At 36.8% G+C, this 20,753-nt stretch overlaps 2 protein-coding genes and 1 long non-coding RNA gene across 16 annotated transcripts; 2 read left to right on the top strand and 1 right to left on the bottom strand.

The window, feature by feature from the left end:
- Nucleotides 1-4,383: 4,383 nt before the first annotated feature.
- Nucleotides 4,384-8,353, top strand: LOC147520815 (uncharacterized). 14 transcript variants are annotated; one of them, XR_015212874.1, is made up of 7 exons: nucleotides 4,384-4,444; nucleotides 5,939-6,058; nucleotides 6,165-6,347; nucleotides 7,063-7,195; nucleotides 7,293-7,427; nucleotides 7,541-7,798; nucleotides 7,905-8,353. It is a non-coding gene; the product is annotated as an uncharacterized LOC147520815 (long non-coding RNA). The 14 variants fall into 14 exon arrangements; XR_015212867.1 differs by having other exon boundaries at nucleotides 4,385-4,444; nucleotides 5,939-6,092; nucleotides 6,179-6,347; XR_015212869.1 differs by having other exon boundaries at nucleotides 4,386-4,444; nucleotides 5,939-6,051.
- Nucleotides 8,354-13,181: 4,828 nt separating this feature from the next.
- LOC147520814 (serine/threonine-protein kinase AtPK2/AtPK19-like) lies at nucleotides 13,182-14,061 on the bottom strand. The gene is made up of 2 exons (XM_086592309.1): nucleotides 13,846-14,061; nucleotides 13,182-13,536 (listed from the first exon to the last, which is right to left on the bottom strand). The coding sequence occupies exons 1-2, from the start codon at nucleotides 13,966-13,968 to the stop codon at nucleotides 13,432-13,434; spliced, it is 228 nt and encodes a 75-aa protein (XP_086448435.1). The 5' UTR covers nucleotides 13,969-14,061; the 3' UTR covers nucleotides 13,182-13,431.
- A 295-nt stretch (nucleotides 14,062-14,356) lies between these two features.
- On the top strand, nucleotides 14,357-18,545 carry LOC147520813 (uncharacterized). The gene is given in 4 exon segments (XM_086594338.1): nucleotides 14,357-14,444; nucleotides 15,785-17,908; nucleotides 18,002-18,129; nucleotides 18,131-18,545. Coding segments are annotated over 4 exon segments (2,547 nt in total). The 3' UTR covers nucleotides 18,338-18,545.
- Nucleotides 18,546-20,753: the final 2,208 nt, after the last annotated feature.

Below are 20,753 nucleotides of genomic sequence, written 5' to 3'. Positions count from 1 at the left end.
TATCTTAATATTAAAGCTCCTACAAGGGGTATTTTTCAAGCTCTATTAAAATTTCACGTTATCTCCTATTAAAACGAGAGTTTCTCTCTTATTTGAAAAATAGGAATTTTCCTTCTATTATAACGGGAATTATTCTCCTATTAAAACAAATTCTAACACTTTTAATTAAAGAGGAAATCTTTTTCCTGTTAAAATGAGAATTCCTCCCCTATTGAAAATTAAACGAAAATCTAGAATATCTAATTAAAACGGGAATCATTCTCCTATTAAAACATAATCTCTCTCCCAATTGAAAAAACGGGTTTTTAAAACCTATTAAAATGAGAATTCCTCCCCTATTGAAAATTAAGTGAAAATCTATAATATCTAATTTAAACGGAAATCATTATCCTATTAAAATATAATCTCTCTCCCAATTGAAAAAACGGGTTTTTAAAACATAATTTAAAACAATTTGTTAGAAAATCAAAACGGATTAGCGACTAAAACGGCAATCCCAATTTTCTAAAAAAAATATAAGTGTTTTCAAAAGAGCCGGTGTGTATGCACGGGCCTATAAGCTAGTATATTTTTGTATCAGTCTAATGTAATAACATGTTCCGATTTTGCCGAACAATATATCTAAAATTATAATGTAATTAGAATTGTTTTAACGTAACTCCACTCATGTCAGCCGATTTAAAGTAGACGATAAACTTATATTAATTAATCAATATACAGTTACAAACAAACTATTTAAAATCATTTATCGGAAAAAAAAAAACTATTTAAAGTAGATTGTATGTTTTTTTCTGAATTCCATCCGAATTATCTGATTTTCGAAATTTCTGAATTTTGCCTAAAATTATGATTTTTCAATTTCGGAAAAAATATTACCATTCCGGAAAAATCGGGTCGGATCTGCATGGAATATTAAGTTTCAAAAAATTCCAGAATAAATTCCGAAAGCCCATAATCTAATTTGATCTAGCCGAAACACACCCCTAAATCTGCCAATAGAACACAAGGGGGAAGAGGGATTTTCCCTAGTCAAGTGGAGAGCTACCAAGATATCTGTATATTTTTAAGTATGAATACCGGCATGGGAATATGAGGTCTAAGTATCTAACAAGGATTCTTGCGTTTGGAGGGGTAGCTCAGTGCTACGTCTTTCACAAATAGCACTACAGTTCCTTGACAATTCTCGGGACTTAATTATGCGCACATGAATTGAGGCATTGAAAACTATAAACAAAGTGACAATCCATGATTAAAATGAGGATCATATGGTCTCAAGGCCTAATTTACGAGGTAAGTGTAACCACAATACCACATGACCACATCCATTGGAGAACTGGATAGACATACAACCCTCATGCTTGGGTGGACAAGTGCTACCCTCTAGAACTTTAGCCAAAAAAAAAACGTGCTACCCTCTAGAAGAAAAGTGCTAGCCACTGAGTTGGAAGTTGCGACATTGGCGGCCCAACCCGTAACTGAAAGGGCCGGGCAATTACTTTTGCAAAATAATTTAAAAAAATAGTTTTTAGATTAGGAGAGAGGGGTTTGGATCCTATTTATTTATTACTAAAAAATATTTATTAGTGAAAAATATTTTTTGAAAAAATAAATGCGTTTAGTCTCTATTTAAAAAAAAAATAGTTTTTCATCCAAAAAACACTTTTTGATTCCAAAAACTAATTTTATGATAATTAGGTAAAATTTGTTTTTCAAGTTAAAAAATTATTTTTCTTTTAAGAGAAACACTTTCGGCGTTAGGCAAATGAATTGTCCAGATGTTTTAGACTTTAATATTTTATGCCATAATATGCCAAAATATATCGAGAAATATAGTGCGAAATCTGATTTGATAAAATAATTTTTAAGAAAAATCACAACTAAATTTGTTAATTCAAAAACTATTTTTAAAATAAATATTTTTTCATAAAAATATTTTTTAAGAAAATATAATTTTTTGAAAAAATGAGACCCAAACACCCCACTAATAAAGTCTCCTATTTTGACAACAAGAAAACATACCTCCCTGACTGGACAGCTCGAGCTTTCCCTCCTGTGTTGGCAGGCTATGACTTCAATTGGTGGCATTTAATCATCCTTCCGAGAAGTTGCTTCTGCTACAAATTGAATAGCCAACGAGACAAATACTTCTACAAATTACGCACGGTCTTAAAACGTTAAAGTTGGGGTAATGTATCAAACACAAACAAAATTTCCAGTCAAAACCTTTGATTCTAGAAAACAAATATTTTTTTTTCGTAGAACTACAACTACAAGAAACAATTCCTGCAAACGGAGTAAGTTAGGCCGGCTTGGTACTAAAAGTTTTAAGAAGCTCAACCTTTTTGCTTCAGAGTTCACAAACCTTTTCCTCCACGGAAAGTTGACTGGAGCTAAAGTATCGTTCAAAGCTGAACTTGTGCTGCTACCAGAAATAACAAAATCTTCATTTGAAACCAAAAGCTCTAAAAAACTATTTGAGTTCAGAAGCTCATTAGTCGATTTTGTTTTGCCTGATGATTCAGTGCTATGTAACTCCCAGTAAGTTTTAATTTATTTATCGATAAGTGATATTCAACTGACATCATTAAAAGACTTCCATCAACACCCAAAACTAGCCTTGATCAAGTTTCCAGGACCAAGAGACCAGCCCTACCCAACCTAATGGAGTAACGGCTACTGAACCCAATAACAAAAGCTAACCAACGTATAAAAACAAGCAAATGATTCAAAAAAAGTGCCAACAAGCCTTGATCATGCGTACAACCACCCCACCCTCAAAATAAAAAATTGAAGGTAAAGCAGGACCTATATGAAGTAAGAAGTTACAGAAAAGAACTTGAACATGCAATGACCCAATCACCCAACAAACTGCAGGTTTCCTCTGAACCCGCAATAGTATGTATGCAGCTGAACAAGCGAGGAGTCCAATAAAAAACTAGCCGAGAAGTAGACTGCATGCAGATACTAGCCAGGAGCAGAATAAGGTACGTTTGTGGGAGGTCTGCAGCATAAGCTCCTCATTAAATGCTACAGTCATTACTCACGGAGAGAAATAATCATTTGAAATTAGAACTTCTCAAAAAGTAAAAAGAGTAACCAATGGAATAATAAAAAAATTAAAGATAAACAGGGGAAAAGATAATAAATCACCTTAGCTAGCAATCTAGCATATGCAAACACAAATTAATGGGCTTTGGCAACTTCATGTTTGCTCCTAGCTTTTCCTAAAATCAGAGTCAATCTCCAGGATAATACAAACTTCATAACATCAAGGTACGACAGGGACAAGGATTTCCTCGGGTCCATATTCTAAGGGTATATGCCTCCATAGGCTCATACAAGGGTTATCTTTATTCTAATTAACACTGTTCCTCGTAAATTATCTAATTGTCTTGCTCCGTTTATATGCACTATATAAGTAGTTTCCATGACATCCACTTGAAGCTAAAAAAATTGTGTAAATATATGCAAACACAAGAGAAGTGATTTCTCTTATATAAGATATGATAAAAAAAAAGTAGGATAATGTAACCAACTTTACATCTTTTTGTCTTGGGTTTACCAAGCACAAATAAGTTGGATGCAATGAAATCAGCATCTGACCTATGCTATTAATATCGGATTAATCGCTCGTAAACCGATTAGTTTTTACCAATTTTTTAATTTTTTCTCACCGAACTGATTTAATCACCGAATTGACCGATTAATCGGCAAATCGCTAAACCGAACAAAAAATTATTGAAAATATCAGTTTCCAATCCAAAAAAAATTAGTAAAATTAACGAATTAGATTCTTAAACCATATTAATAATAATAGAACTCAATCAATACACAAAGCTAAGAGTTTACTTATTTTTCCCTCCTTAACGAAAGTTAAATATACAAATTATTATATTATCTCTCTAATAAATATTATCGCTTCTCAATCTCCTTATTCTTTTAAATATTTAACATATTTTTTGTATTTGACATATCTGTAGTACTCCAAAATTGAGCTAGTTAGATGTGATTAAGAGAATTTGATATTTTTTTGTTGTATCTCGAATTACTGTTTAGAAATATTTTGTATAATTATACTAATATATATTTTGAAAACATCAAATATATACATCCGATACAACCGATTAAATGACCGATTAACCGATTAATTGCATATCGCTCTTCGACCGATTAGTTTCAAAAACTGATTTTAACTGTTTATCATCTGACATACCTTGATAATGGCCAATAGACCCACGGGCTTTGGACCAATGAAGCGGTCCACCTGTTTTTAATTTTTTATAGACCAACTGGGCTTGGGCTTGCTAATTTTCTTTTACTTTTTTTTAATTACCGCAAAAGAAAATTTACCGTTGTGCTTACTTTCCACGCAATTTGTAAACACTATAAAAGAAGTGCTCCACTGAACAAAAACGAGAAGCGCGAAGAAACATGGCCAAGCTAGGTAACTGTTATTAGTTCCTCTCAATTTTTGCTAGCGTTAAATATTCGTAATGGGCCATGATTCGAACAGATTATCTAGCATTGAATTTAGACTAGTTTAGTTTTCTTAAACAGTTGAACAATCAATGTGTTGTTTTCAGTTTTATGTTTAAGGATTGGTATAACACATTGCTGAATGGAAGCACCAGAGAATTGAGTAGTTGTCCTTGTGATTCTTCTCACATTGGATTGTTGTCCACTTTTTATCCCTAGTGTTTATGGTCTGTGACTGGCATCTAGAGAAGTAAGGTTTCCTCGATACGTTGGCACTACTTGATCTTTATTAGCCTCTTTTATTTTTGTCATTTCTTTTTATTTACCTTATTCTTGTCACCAGTAACTTTTCTGATCCTATTTTAACTTTTGCTCACGTTTTCTTTTTATTTCGAAATGTTTTCTCAGTTTTATTTGCTTTTCTTCTATATCTTTCATATTCGATGTTTCAAACATCCATATTTCAGAAATGATTTTTATATTTATATTCCTGTTTCTGTTTCAAAACGGGCTTTGTTGAAAGAATTTAATTAATTGATTTTGATACCTATATTTTGGTTAAATCTGTTTGATATTTGTAGTTTATAGTTTTGTCTTTATTTACTTTTGTCAATATATGGTGATCATCCTATTGGGAATAGTGGATAAGGACTTGCGGGAATGTTATACACACGGTGGGGGGGATGACTAAGAACACATTTCCAAGAGGGGATAGACGCTGAAAAGAGTGCAAGGACTATATTGATGGCCAAACTTTTAAGTCCTTGTGTTTGGGGACAGCACCTTCTATGATCTGGCTTGGGAGTGTCAGATAGAGAAGTAAGGTTATTTTCCACTTTGGCGTCTGTTGGACCTCCAGACCACGTGATCTATCGTTAACCTCCTAATGCTTAATAGCCTCTCACCTATCTGGTTTTTTATTATTTTTATTGTATGTCATATACTCATATGGTTTCATTTAAAAAATAGGTATGGATTAAATTTTTTGTTATTTAGTGTGATTTTTTGTTTCATCATGGTGCATTATCTTTTTCAATTTTACTAATTGAAGTTTCTTAACACCTAAATTTTTTACTTGTCTTATTTGTCTCCTTTTTCCAAAAATGTTTCTTCATTTTCTTAAAAGAGTGGTTTTTTGTATTCAATGCTTTCTGCATCTTTTCTTGGGCTTAATCTGTTTCATTTGTTTTCTCTGTACTCAACTGTTTTCATTTGTTTCCAAAACTCTATATGACATTGAACAAGGACATTGTCTATTTGTATTTGGGCCATGTTTTTGTGTCTGTGGTCAGTTTTTCGGATTTTGCACTATTGGCCTGGACCTGGTGCCTAGAGAAGTAAGCTTACTTCTCTAATAGTAGTGAGTAGCGTGCTATGTAAATTTTAATGAGGAAATCCTTGTGGTTGTTTGTTTCGTATTGGTGCTGCTTTACCTTCAAATTTTTTTTTATCCTTGTTGCAGTTTGATGGTTGTATACTTATTCATGTTGGAATTTGTAGTGGGTGGCTAAAATCTCAGATTGAAAAATCTTTACGGGCTATCTCTATACTCACCAAAGAACTGGAAGAGATGAGGTAGAAGGTTAAGTTGAATTAGGGAATGGATCTTACGTTTGGTAAATTTGCTTCCCTTTTACATTTTAGGCTTGAAAGAAAAAATAAAAAATGTTGTCTTATCTGATTTGCAGAAATATTTCTGCAGTAACCTTGGGATCAAGAAAATGAGAAGAATGCATCCATGCTTGCTCAATCTAGGGTATACGCCACTTTTTGAGGGCTTATGCTGCTTAAAAGAATGAGAAATGCTGCCAATTGAAACCCATTCCTCCACCACCAGAGGGCGAGGTCAAGCTTGCTAGGGAGGGAGAGGGGTATGTTTCCCTTGCTTTGATCCATTAACCCTATGTCAACGTCTCTTTGAATGCATTTCTATATTAAACTTTGTTGTTTTGCGGATAGCAACATTGCAGGATCATAATAAAGCATTACATAACCTTACCAATTTGAAAGAAGTGGGATTCATGTGGACTTGGCAAACTGTAAATGCTCATTGGATGACCTTTAAATTAAAACGAAGAGGGAGTTACATATATACTAAGTTACATTGACACGGACACGTGTGACTGTATCCGACACGGATACGAAGTGTCTGACACGGCAAGATATAAAAAATTGAGGTATATTACATACGATATGTGTCCATGTGTGTCCGACATGGACACGTGGATACGTATCCGATCCGGATTTTTTTTGAAATATGGCGTGTCCATATAACATAACTTATATAGATTGAGATCTGACAGGTATTTAATGATTACGATTGCTCTTTCTTCAAGATATTTAGAAATTAGAATTGCTAATTTTCAAGTTTGAGTAGAATTATCATGGGAGTGATAGTCTAGGCTGTTCAAACACGGTACCACAGCGCGACAGAGATGGCAGTTTTTCAGTAAAAAAGTTGTAGGCTGTTTTTAAAGGCGCGTGACCGAGGCGGTGCCAATGCGGCCCAAGACACAACTTGGGAAACCTAGAGCCTCACCTCACCCCTAGCAAGAAAACTGATATTTCTGCTGTTGCGTGAACCAGGAATAACTTGAGATCCTGGGCAAAATGCAATTCCAATAGGTTGCAAAGGCCTAGAAGCTTGGTTAAGAATTTGATGAGGCTGTTTTTGCTGGTGGTGGGGTTGTGTTATTTAAGCAATGTTTAGGAGATGAATGTAAGTTGGTAATACTAATTTCACTGTTTGGCCTCCGGAGTTCAGGGTGGACCTAATAGTTATTCTTTCCTGTTATTGTACTTTTGATTTTTTATAGGAGTGAAATTTTGTACATGGAAGCTTGTGCAAAGGTGACAGCAAATCAAGTTGATGCAGTTGTGGTGGCAAATGAATCAAGAGATGCTAAAGTTGAAGTGGTGTATTCAGGCAATGTCTTGATAGATGCATGCAGGTTTGTTTTCCTAATTCCTACCTTCCTTGGATTCCTTACTGCTGATTGCTGATTTGCTCCTTTGTCTTCCATTAAGTGAAATATGTGTTTTTTATTGCTGAACAAACTGCCAGATTGGAAGCACAGGTGAAGGTACTTGAATAAGGGAAAATTATCAAACTATGTGAAGTTGGAATGATGATGTTCTCATCAAGTGAATACCCCTTTATTTCAGCGGGAGAAGTGAGAGCAACTAGAGTTTCACGTCGCCAGTTCCTGGGCAGAGCAAGTAGTTTGTGAAGGGTTTATGGTGCTTAAAAGGAACATAAAATACCACCAATTGAAGCAATTTTGTATCACTGGAGGAAAGTTTGAGGTTTTCAGGCAAGGAGGTACGTGTCCTTTATTTTCTGATTAATAGAGTAACTTCAGGGCTTGGTCTCTTTGACTGCATATTTAGAGGAACCTTCGTCATTTAGCTCTGCTGTTTCTTTGCAGATAGCAGCACTGCGGGATGATGATAAATCATTATATCTCTTCTTACCAAATGTAAAGAAGTAACTTCGCTTTTGAATCAGAGAGGGATCCTTTATGCGGCCTTGGAAAGACCTCTATTGCAGATGATCTTTAGGATACATATTGGTAGTAGAAAAATGATAGTCCTACTGCTAGGTATTATTATCTAAGAAAGTAATTATAAGGTATGCAGGTGGGCTGATCTTGAACGTACCCCACAAACACATACATATTGATGTCTTGTGAGATGTATGTGTTTACCGGTTTACCCCCACAGACACATGCATGTTGATGTCTTGTGAGATTAATGTCCCATTTGCAGAGCATTAAGTCTGTGTTGGGACAAAGAAAGCAAAAAGGACCTATCTATTTGTCCTTTTGTGTCTCTAACTGGAATGATGTGTAGTGAAGAAGAAGCTAATACTGTCTAATTTCTTGTTGTGCTCTCGTTTTTTCTTAGTCCTTTTCCCCAAAATGGCCAAACCTCAACCTTCGAGCACAAACCAAAACTCAAATGCTCCCTCATGGAGCTCGCTTTTCAAAGGAGCAGTTACAAACATGGCAACCACTGCTCTAAAGAGTTTCACGCCTGTGTTACAGGATGTTGTTGCTGAAGTACCAATTCATATTGTTGAACAAGGCAAACTCCAATGGGAGAACTGTAGAAGACTAGAGTATGAAGACCTTCACCTGCCACGTATTGCTCCAGCTCACCTGCTTCTAGAACAGACTACCCGATCAGTTAGATATAACAAACTAACAGTAATTAGTTATAAGAATTAGTTATAACGTATTAGAGAACTCTGTGTATATAAAGAGGTGTAATCACTCGCTGAGTAATAATGAGAAAAATTCTTCGCCTCAGTCTTCATTTCTTCTTCTTCTTCATACTTTGTTCATGATATCGAGCCATTGAACCTAAGTTCTTCATCATGATCCACCATTAAAGAATCAATTCAGAGTTCTCAAATTCAATAGAATCATCAGGTTTTACTTCATTTCTTGATTTTTACTTCATTTCTTAATGCTTCAATCCTTTTGATTCTTCAATCTTTGTTATAATGACATCAAATTAACATTCATCGCTTCCAAGCACATCCGTGATCATCTAATATGAATTCAATAAACATTAGTCATTTTGTTCCTATTAAACTCAACAAGGATAATTTTCTTCTATGGAAATCATTGTTTTTGCCGATTCTTAGAAGTAATAATCTTTTTGGCTATGTGGATGACTCACTTGTATGTCCTCAAGAGGTTATTTGTGTTGATGGTACAACAACTGTTAATTCTCATTATCTTGATTGGGTAAAGCAAGATCAGACTCTTTTGATTTGGATTAATGCAACATTATCTGAAAGTGTGCTTCCATATGTTATTGGAATGACTACTTCACGAGAGTTATGGAATGTGTTGGAGCCGAAGGTTTTCAGCAATTACTCACCACACCAAAGATCGGTTGAAAACAAACTCCAAGCTACCAAGAAAGGTAATGATTCGATGGGAGAGTTCTTACTAAAGATCAAAGAAACCTCCCGATAGTCTAGTCCGCCTGCGGGGTTATAATAAGTGATCTTTGATTTAGTTTCTTATGTGTATAATGGATTACCATCCGAGTATGAAGCATTTTGCACATGCCAAATGAGGGTTAGAAAGGAACAAGTGCTATTTGATGAATTGCACAATTTGTTGTTGAGTGAGGAGATTACTATAAGTGAAAGAACAAGAAATTTGGTTGCTTCTTCACCTCAAGCATTCAGTGTGAATAGATTTGCTCAGCAAGATATTTCTCAAAATGGTTGTAAGAACAATGGATATCAAGGTAATGGCTATCAAGGTAATGGTTATCAGGGAACTGGATATCAGAATAGAGGAAGAGGTCGTTCAAGAGGTCGAGGAGGATACAATAATTATCAAGGAAGAGGATATCAGAACTCTCAGAATTTACAGAGTTATAAGAACTTTGGTTCAGCATCTTCTTCAAACTCTCCAGTCACACAAGGTGCAAAGTCCGGCAAAGATAGGAAGGGTTCAAAGGTCAAATATGTGGGACTAACCGGTCATGTCGCTATAGATTGTTTCAATAGGATGAATCATGCCTATCAAGGAAGGCAACCACCATCCAAGCTTCGTGCTATGGCTGCCCAAAGAGGATCTACTCCAACATGCCAATTTATCGATGAACAATGGGTTGCCGTCACGGGGGCAACAAATCACATGATCGCTGATATTAATAACTTGGCTAACATTCACCTTTTACATTGGAAGTGACAAAGTCTTAGTGGGTGATGGTCAAAGTCTTGACATCAACAACATTGGTAATTCCTATGCTCATACTTTAAATTCCTCCTTTCACTTGAAAAATATTCTTCACGTGCCTCACATATCACAAAACTTGCTATCTGTTCATAAATTCATCAAAGACAATAATTGTTCTATTACATTCCTCCCACTTCATTCTTTGTGAAGGATACTTTGGGAAGACTGTTTTCCAAGGGAATCATGAGAATGGATGTACCTCATGAAGTTCATGCATCATTCATCAAATCTACCTCGCCGCATAAGTCCGCTACCTTTGTTGGAGTCAAGACCATCGCTCAAACCCCGCATCATAGACTAGGGCATCCAAATAATGTTTCCTTTTCCAAAATAATGACTACATATAGTTTAATTGTTGTTGGTAAAACCATCGGGTCTTAGTTTTTGTTCTCGCATGTAATCAAGGAAAGAATGTCGACTTCCTTTTCAATCTTCTATTTCATGTACTACTTCAAAACCATTACAATTGATTCATAGTGATTTGTGGGGCCATCCTCTATTCCTTCGATTTCGGATTCTTATACTATGTCTCTTTTATTGATGATTGGTCAAAGTATACATGGATCTTTCCATTGTATAGAAAATCTGATTTTTTTTTCTCTATGTTTCAAGTGTTTAAAAATAGTGTTGAAAATCAGTTTGATACAAAATAAAAAGTTTAGGATGTGATGAAATTGGTGAGTTCAAGAGTAATGTATTCAAAGCAATTTTTTAACTACTCATGGAATTAATTTGCAAAAGATTCTTGCCCTCATACTCCTCGTGAGAATGGCACCTGGCCGAGAGAAAACATAGACATATTTTAAAGTTGCTTTAACTTTAACTGCTCAAAGCAATGTCTCTCCAAAGTACTGGGTTGATATTTTTCAAACTTCAGTTTTCTTGATAAATAGAATGATCCCTCAAACCTTGTCAGTTACACCCTTTGAGAAACTCACCAATAAAAAAGACCAGATTACTCATTCCTAAAAAATTTTGGGTCTGCTTGTTACCCATGGCTTAAACCATATGTTTCTTCTAAACTCCAACCTAGAAGTACAGAGTGTGTGTTCTTAGGTTACAGTTTAGACCACAAAGGTTACAGATGTTTAGACTCCAAAACAGGAAAAATATACATATCCAGGCATGTTGTTTTTGATGAAACAAATTTTCCTTTCAAAACATTATTACAAGTTTCAATTCCATCAATTCCTTCAACAACAAAATCATCTATGATTGTTCCAGCTTTTAATTTTCTTCATTCTACCAATTCTCAATCCAATACTCTTCCTATTTCTAATTCCACTCCTACTGTAGTAATTCCCTCTGCCAATACCATTCCTGTTTTACTGTCAGAAGACAATCTTTCTCAAGTGTCTGAAAATAATCATCTTCAAATCTCAGAATCAATTCCTATCACTCAAACATCATATCCCAATAGTCAATTACAATCTTCTACTAATCCGCTGTCAAGCACTTTACTTAATCCCTCAGTTCATACAAGATCAAAGTCGGGAATCTCTAAACCAAAGAAAATCTTTAACTTGAATGTTACAAGGCATCCTTTATCATCTGCTCTGGTTTCACATCTAGAAACTAAAGTACCGACTCCTACATGCTATACTCAAGCTGTTAAACATCCAGAGTGGAGACAAGCAATGCAAGTAGAGTACAATGCTCTCATTCAGACAGGAACCTGGTTGTTAGTTCCATCTGCTCCCCATCAACATCTTGTCAGAAATAAATGGGTATTCAGATTAAAAGAAAAGATTGATGGCTCGATTGATAAATACAAAGCAAGATTAGTGGCAAAGGGATTTGATCAAGAAGAAGGCGTGAACTTCAATCGGACTTTTTAGTCCATGGCCAAAAGCCGCAACCATTAGAATGATTTTATCATTAGCAGTTCAAAAGGATTGGCAGGTAAAACAACTAGATGTAACTAATGCTTTCTTGCATGGTACTCTGAAAGAAGATGTGTATATGGTTCAGCCACCTGGCTTTATTGATCCTCTGAAACCTCATCATGTCGTAGAACTACATAAGTCTCTATCACGGACTTAAAAGCGCCACCCGAAGAATGGTATGAAGCTTTGATGAATGTTTTGGTTGATATAGGATTTACCTTATCTCAAGTCGATCCTTCTTTATGTATAAGATCCACGGCTCGGGGACATTACATTTGTTCTAGTATATGTTGATGACATACTAGTTCTGAGGAGTTCTAAATCTTATTGTCAAGCTTTGATTGATCGCCTAAGCACAAAGTTCGTCATGAAGGATTTAGGTGACTTACATTTCTTCTTGGGATTGGAAGTAACAAGGGATAAGGATGGCATGTTCTTAACACGCACAAAGTATGTCTTGGATGTTCAAGAAAAACTAAGATGGATGGAGCAAAACCCGTTTCTACTCCTTGTTCTACTTCAACTAAGCTTGATAAAACCCGGTGGAGAAGAACCGCATGATCCTATTGAATTTAGATCTCTAGTAGGGGCCCCGCAATATGTTACTTGGACAAGACCGGACATCAGTTTTTCAGCTTAATCAGGTTTGTCAATTTATGCAACAGCCAAAGGAGTACTCATCTTCTTTGCACCAAGAGGATACTTAGGTATCTAAAAGGTACTATCCAATATGGTATCAAGTTCTGAAAGGAAATGCTCAAGTCGAGCATTTTCTCTTGCCGACCGGGGATGTCCTTTTGATAGAAGGTCTACCACCGGGTCTATGTGTTTTTATGGTTCAAATCCTATAATTTGGAGTTCTAAGAAGCAAACAACAGTTTCAAGATCATCAACCTGAATTTGAATCTGAGGCTCTTGCATACACAATTGCCGAGATTTATTGGTTGTGTATACTGCTAAAAGAACTGAAAGTTTTTCTGCAGGATTCACCTATTTTATGGTGTGATAATCTGAGTGCTATTGCCCTGTCCATGAATCCAGTGTTTCATGCATGAACAAAACATATAGAGGTTGATTTTCATTATATTCGAGAACAAGTTACTAACAAAGTTCTTAGGTTACAATATGTGTGCACAAAAGACCAAGTTGCTGATATTTTTACAAAAGGATTGTCCACAACTAGATATTCAATGTTACAACAAAGACTCAATGTTAGATCCCTCTTGCAAAACTGACAGAAATCACTTCAGTTTGAGGGGGTGTTTTTCCACTAGAGCATGAAGACCTTCAGCTGCTATCAAGCTTTACTGAATGCTCATCAAAGCTTGAGGGGGTGTATAGAAGACTAGAGTATGAAGACCTTCAGCTGCCACGTATTGCTCCAGCTCAGCTGCTTCTAGAACAGCTACCTGATCAGTTAGATATAACAAACTAACAGAATTAGTTATAAGAATTAGTTATAACTGTATTAGAGAACTCTATGTATATAAAAGGTGTAATCACTCAGTGAGTAATAATGAAAAATTCTTCTGCCTCAGTCTTCATTTCTTCTTCTTCTTCATACTTTGTTCAAGAACTAGGTGGTAGGTTGTTTCCTATGGTCAAAGAATTTCTAACTCTATACAATTAACTAAATTTCTTCCAAAGAATAAAACTAAAGTGACTATTAAAGAAACTAGTAACCACTCTATCTATTTCACTTGAATAAAATTATATACCTGGAAAGAGTATTGAAGCTGAACAATGAAAGGGTGAACAAACTTAGTAAGAATATCTCTCTCAGCTTTCATATAATCAACATGATTCTTCTTTATAATAGTGTCCTTCCTCATCACTTTCATCGCGAAAATCCCATCATCCTCACCATCAATATTCTCCTTTTTCCTCACTTGAAACACTTTCCCAAATGCACCTTCCCCAACAACTCTCAATATCTCAAAAATCCCCAGGACACATTTTCATCCTCTCTTGCGCCTTCTCGGCCTGGACACCAACTCCTTCTTCTTCTTCTCCATCTGAGGTCGGAAAGTGAAGAGAAGTTAAAGGAGCTAAACGAGGAGAAGGACGAATAAGAGAATGAGATATTGTATGAATGATTTCAGGGTCAAGAAACAAAGTTGATGAAGAAGAAGAAGAGGGGTGTTTTGAAGAATGAAAAGAAGCAATAAAATTGGATTGGAAAAGGGTGGAAGTTGTGAAAGTTGCAACCCGTTGATAATCCATCGAGACATGTCAGATTTTGGCACAACTAGATTACTAAAGCTTGATTCATCCGACCAAAGTCTTCTAGTAGGCACGTATGGATACATTGCTCTTGGTAATTAAGTCGATTTAATGTTTTTTGGTTCCGACAAGAATTTTATTCTGAACTGGTGGCTTCGTTCTTGTTTTACGTTGGCAGTGATTAAGAAATGTGATGTTTCTAGAGATTATGTTCCACGTCTTCCGCTTGGTTGACAATTTGACGCATGATACTCACTGGATTATCAGTCATGGACAGATCGATGAGCTCTGAGTCTTTGGTGATTGACTTTTGACAGTCAAGTCTTTGGTGATATTGACTTATGACAGATCAGTCCCAACTCCCAAGTCTTTAGTGATATTGACTTATGACAGATACAATTCAAGTCTTTGACGATACAGGAAGGAGAAATTTTATGGATATGCATGGAACGCAACTTTTTTTCTTTTTTTTTGTCTCCGCTCACTGAGAATTTATGCATCATTCCAAAACCTTGCCAGAGAAGCATAAAACACTTGAAGAAATGAAAACGAATAAAGCACCAAAATAAAAATAAAAAAGAACAAGTAAAAAGGTAACTCCACGGAAAATTTACTTAAGTTTATCTGTAGTTTCTGAGACAAAACTGCAAGTTGCGTGGTGCGGTCGTTAATGACAAGCATCAGTATGAGAAGTGTGAAATCTCATCCAACATTTGCCCTGGACCAAAAAACTTAAGAATCTCATAAATGTCATGTCGATTCAAAGTTAAATTTTTTGGGTATTCCAGAAAGTCCAATCAAGGAGATAATACTACGGTCAGTCAGCATTAAAGACTTTTCCTATATAATACTTGATAATAATCTTTCCTCTCCTCTTCATTCCATTTTGCCAAATATGATTTCAAGGCCAAGAGTCCCACTACTCACTAACCTGTATTATCTCAGTATCTTCCTATTCTGTTCACTTAACCAATTATTGCTACAAACAGAATGCTCAAGCAACGAGACTGATCTTTTCTCTCTAATTGCTATTAGAGATGGAATACAAGGGGGATTAATCTCGTGGAATCAATCCTTCCATTTCTGCCAGTGGCAAGGTATAACATGCCGCAGCACCGATCAAAGGGTATTATCACTTAACATTTCTAACCTGAGTTTAGTTGGATCCATTTCACCGCACATTGGTAACCTCAGTTTCCTTCGGGTCATCCACCTCCAAAATAACAATTTCTATGGCGAAATCCCACAAGAAATCGGTCACTTGTTTCGTCTTCGAGGCCTCAGAATCAGCAATAATACTTTTGAAGGAGAAATCCCAGTTAATATATCTCAATGTACTGACCTTAGGATCTTGGACTTGAGTGGGAATAGACTCGCTGGCATGATTCCTACACAACTTGGCTCATTATCAAATCTTGTTTTTTGTCTCTTCAGAAAACAATCTCACTGGAGAGATCTCACCTTCTATAGGTAACCTTTCTTCTCTTCAAATCTTGTCATTAGCAGAAAATAGTTTGGCGGGAAGTATTCCAGGCAGTTTAGGTAGATTGTCCAGCTTAACAGCTTTCCTAGTTGGCAGTAATAGATTGTCAGGTGAAGTCCCACCATCAATTTACAACATCTCATCTATGCAAAATTTGGTTATCTATAGTAACCAATTCACTGGTATACTTCCACCAGACATTGGAATCACTCTTCCGAATCTCCTATTTCTTTATGTGGGCGGAAATCAACTTTCAGGGTCTCTTCCAATGTCGTTTACTAATGCTTCCAAGCTCCGAGTCTTAGATTTGCAACAAAACAGTTTCACTGGACAAGTTCCAACTAACCTGGGAGTAATGCAAAATCTCTATAGGTTAAATTTCGGGCAGAATTATCTTGGAAGACGAGAAACTCATGATTTGAGTTTTATCACTTCTTTGGCCAATTTAAGTATGCTGCAGGTGTTCTCTTTGAGCAGTAACAATTTTGGAGGTGTGTTACCCGACTCTATCTCCAACCTCTCCACCACAATTCAGCAGTTGTATCTTGGAGGCAATCAAATATCAGGAATCATCCCAGACAATATTGGTAACCTTGTGAACCTGATTGGGTTAGGACTCAGCAACAATAACATTCACGGTAACATTCCATCTTCTCTTGAAAGCATTACAGAATTACAAGTGTTGTATCTAAATGACAACAACTTGACCGGATTCATCTCATCATCTCTAGCAAACCTTACTCGTTTGTCCATACTGGATTTATCAAGGAACAGATTGGAAGGAAGCATTCCTTCGAGTTTTGGTGGTTTTCGATTTCTGCAATCACTAATCCTTAGAGCAAACAATCTAAATAGTACCATACCTCGACAAATCTTTGGGATTCCCTCCCTGTCAATTCTGCTTGACCTCTCTCAAAATTCTTTCTCGGGTTCCCTACCTCCAGAATTAGGCGACTTAGAAAGTCTTACGGAACTCGACGTCTCTGGAAATAAGTTAGGTGGTCAAATACCTAGTGCTATCGGTAATTGTTTAAGTATGGAAGAACTTCACTTGGAGGACAACTTGTTTGTAGGAACAATTCCTGAGTCCATGAGTTTTTTAAAGAATATTCAAAATATAAACCTATCAAGAAACAACTTGTCTGGTCAAATTCCAAAGTATCTAGAGAACTTTCGATATCTCGAGAGATTGGATTTGTCCTTCAACAAATTTGCAGGTGAGGTGCCCATGGAAGGAATCTTTAAAAATACAAGTTCTACTTCAGTAGCTGGAAATGTGGAGCTTTGTGGGGGTATCCAAGAACTGAAACTGCCGAAATGCCAAAGTAAAGCTACTAAAAAACTTGGAAAGCCTGAAGACTTGCGTCAAGTCATATTCATTGAAATCCCAATTCTTAGCGTAATCGGTCTTGCATTACTAATAGTTGGAATTTGCTACATTCATCGAGTGAAACTGAAAATTATGGTGGAAGAAGCAAAACATGGAAATCTACATTCAGTAATGTTGTATGACGGGAAGATTGCCTATAAAGATATCTTAGGAGCAACAGAGGGTTTTGACGCCAAATATCTCATTGGTGTTGGAGGTGATGGGAGTGTTTACAGAGCAGATCTTCCCTACAAAGTCACAGTGGCAGTGAAGAAACTTCACCGAGTAGAATTTCCTGAGCAATCAAGCAAGAAAAGTTTTGAAAATGAAGTTGAGATTTTAACAACTGTAAGACATCGAAGCATTGTGAAACTTTATGGGTTTTGTTCAGACGAACGAAACATGTTTTTGGTTTACGAGTATATGGAAAGGGGAAGTTTGTTTTGTGTTCTGAACAATGAAACGGATACAGTAGACCTGAATTGGAATAAGAGGGTGAATGTTGTTAAAGATATTGCCCACGCTTTATATTACTTGCATCATTCACGCACTCCACCGATCATACATCGAGACGTATCAAGTAATAACATTCTAATGAATAAAGAACTGGAGGCTTCTGTCTCAGATTTTGGTATTGCTAGACTACTAAGGTTCGATTCTTCCAATGAAACTGTCCCTGCAGGCACTTATGGATACATGGCTCCTGGTAAGTCGATCAATTCAAAACTTGTTTTCAATTCCATGATTTTTGGTTCTGACTTCAGAGTGCTTGAGTAACCTGGTTTGATTTGTTTTGCAGAGCTAGCTTATACACATGTTGTGACTGAAAAATGTGACGTTTATAGCTTTGGCGTGGTAGCTCTAGAGATAATAATGGGAAGACATCCAGGAGACTTTATTGCTTCACTATCAACGCCTCCTGCTCAAAAATACTATGCTAACAGATTTATTTGATCCACGTCTTCCATCTCCCATGGATCAAGATATTACAGCGGAATTGGCTTTGATAGTGGAGTTGGCACTTGCATGTGTGCAATCCGACCCTGAACACCGTCCAACCATGCAACATGTCTCTCAAGACCTTCACACTTACAACGAACCTCTCCTCAGCCGTTGGATGAAATTTTGGCCTTAATTGATTGCACACAGATACTGGGATGGATAGATATCTTATTCTGAAATCCCAAGTATCAGCATAGTAGTCTGTGTTGTTGTACTCAACTCTGTTCAAGATGGAATAAAATCCTATATACACAGCCTATGGTGTTGCTCCCTCGCTTCACAAGATTCAGACATTGCTGAAATACATTTTGATGTATAAATAAATTCACCACTATAGAGTATAGACAGAAACCATTGAAATATAGGTCTTCTACCGATATTTTTTTTCAAAACTTCCTCCACCTTTCTTTTTTACCCAAAATCTTCTCTACGCCAGAAAGCAGTTCCCAACTTCCCATGTCCAACCCGAAGTCCTTCATAAACAAGTTTTCTTTCCATCAAGGTACTTCCAAGTTCCAACACTAAGTCTAAGCATCAGTATGACATTACTAGTGTTTCCTGTGACTGCACTAGGCCACAAATTTTCTTTCCATAAAGGTGCTGTTGGCTGAAAAATACGACATATATAGCTTTGGTGTGGTAGCTATAGAGCCAATAATGGGAAGACAATCCACCAGTCTTCATTGCTTCAATATCAATGCCTGGTGATAAAAAAATATATCTTATATATAATGCCAAAACCTGTTTTTTAGATTAGTTTCCGTATTTCCGGTTTTAGGCCAAAGTTTTAAATCTCAAGGGTACCGGAAAGTTGGACAGCCACTTACTGTTTTGCTCTTCACTAAATTGGTAAATAAATCTCACATAATTATAACCAGAAACAGACCGGCATCGCTTCGAGCACTTTACCCACTATAAAAAATAACTGTTCATCATATTCTTTCCAACTCTCATTCTAAATACAAGCCGTATCTTTAGTACTAGGACCTCATAACTTTATATTTTGTTTGTTGTATATGTATGTGCCACCATATCTGTACCCCCATAAACAATCAACGTTGGGTTGGGTACTATTATAGCGCCACCCACTACTATGTGCCAACGCCGCCCAAAATCAGGGCATGCTAAAAATCAAAATCGTGGCATGCCAGTGTCGCCTAATTTTATGGCGTGCGCCGCCTAATTTTATGGCGTGCCGTCTGCGCCCATTTTATGGCGTGTACCGCCTAATTTTATGGCGTGCCTACCGCCCAATTTTATGGCGTTATGCTTAATTTTATTTTACCATTTTATGCTGCTACCGCCTAATTTTTATGGCGTACCGCTGCCCAATTTTATATGCGCATTTTGCCCAATTTTATGGCGCGGCCATCAATTTTAATTTTATGGCGTGCTGTCGCTCAAAATTATGGCATCATAAGCTAGATATAGCGGTTCAGATTTAGAAAATATATTTGGCAAGATATGCTTCCATATTAAAACTTTACATAATTACGAGAATATTATGTAGCAATAAAGGAAATAATATTTATCATTATTATCCTATAAATACCCCATTTCCTCAAAACAAAGAACGACGCTCATTTGAGAGACTTGATTCTCGAGAACATTTGATATGTAGGCTGACCATTAAAGGTGCAATCTCAACAATTCATTGCAAACAACCTCCCTTACTTAAACCATGGGTGTGTTTGGGCGAAGTTTCTACCCAAACATAATTGGCGCCGTTCCCTGTGGTTCTTACCAACGAACTTTCGCCCACGTTCTTTTTTCCAAGATCCGTAATGGCAAAACAACAAGATCTCAACCGAGCAAGAACGCAAGATTACAACAAGAAGAAGAAAACAACTTACCCAACCCGAAGTTCTAACTAATCGGACCTTGATGAATCAACCCGGCCGCTCCAGATCGCAAGCTCGGAACCTTCAAACCTCTCGGTGCCACAACAACGTCGATCTAGACGCACACCCATTTCAGCTCTAATAACTCAAGATCTAGAGGCAAGCAAAGCGATTCGAGAGAATATGGAGATAGGAGATGAAGATGTGCCTTTAGAAGTGTTGTGTCGAGGTTTCAAGAGAGAAAGAATATATCAACTACTTGCGAAGCAACCGGACAAAGAGAAGCAAATCTGAAGGGATGACGGCCCGATCTTCACACCCAAGAAGAGCCCCGAGATCCGGTGAACAATGGAGGTATTCAACCGACTACAATTTAAGTACCTGTGACATCCCATCCATTGGACCCCGCCCCCGAAAGCATCATCAAATCACTCAAGGTCAAGCGGATATTCATCCCATTCAAGAAGGCGATCCGGATCTCAAAATACCAACAACACTAGGTGAAAGTGGTCATAACATGACAAGATCATTGAAGGTCGATCATTGCACATCAGAAAGGTGGACAACATCCACCATAAGACGTAATGCTAGACGCCAAGATCAGGACCTCCGAGACGAATTGCAACATGACCTTAGACATGGCTTGAATGCAGCAAACCGATACAGACAGGTTAACAAAGGTCACCCAGAAATGCACGGCGACACCAA

The sequence above is a fragment of the Coptis chinensis genome, chromosome 2 (assembly GCF_015680905.1).
Source record: "Coptis chinensis isolate HL-2020 chromosome 2, ASM1568090v1, whole genome shotgun sequence".
In the NCBI taxonomy this organism is placed as follows: Eukaryota; Viridiplantae; Streptophyta; class Magnoliopsida; order Ranunculales; family Ranunculaceae; genus Coptis; species Coptis chinensis.
This window is presented reverse-complemented; position numbering and strand designations above follow the sequence as displayed.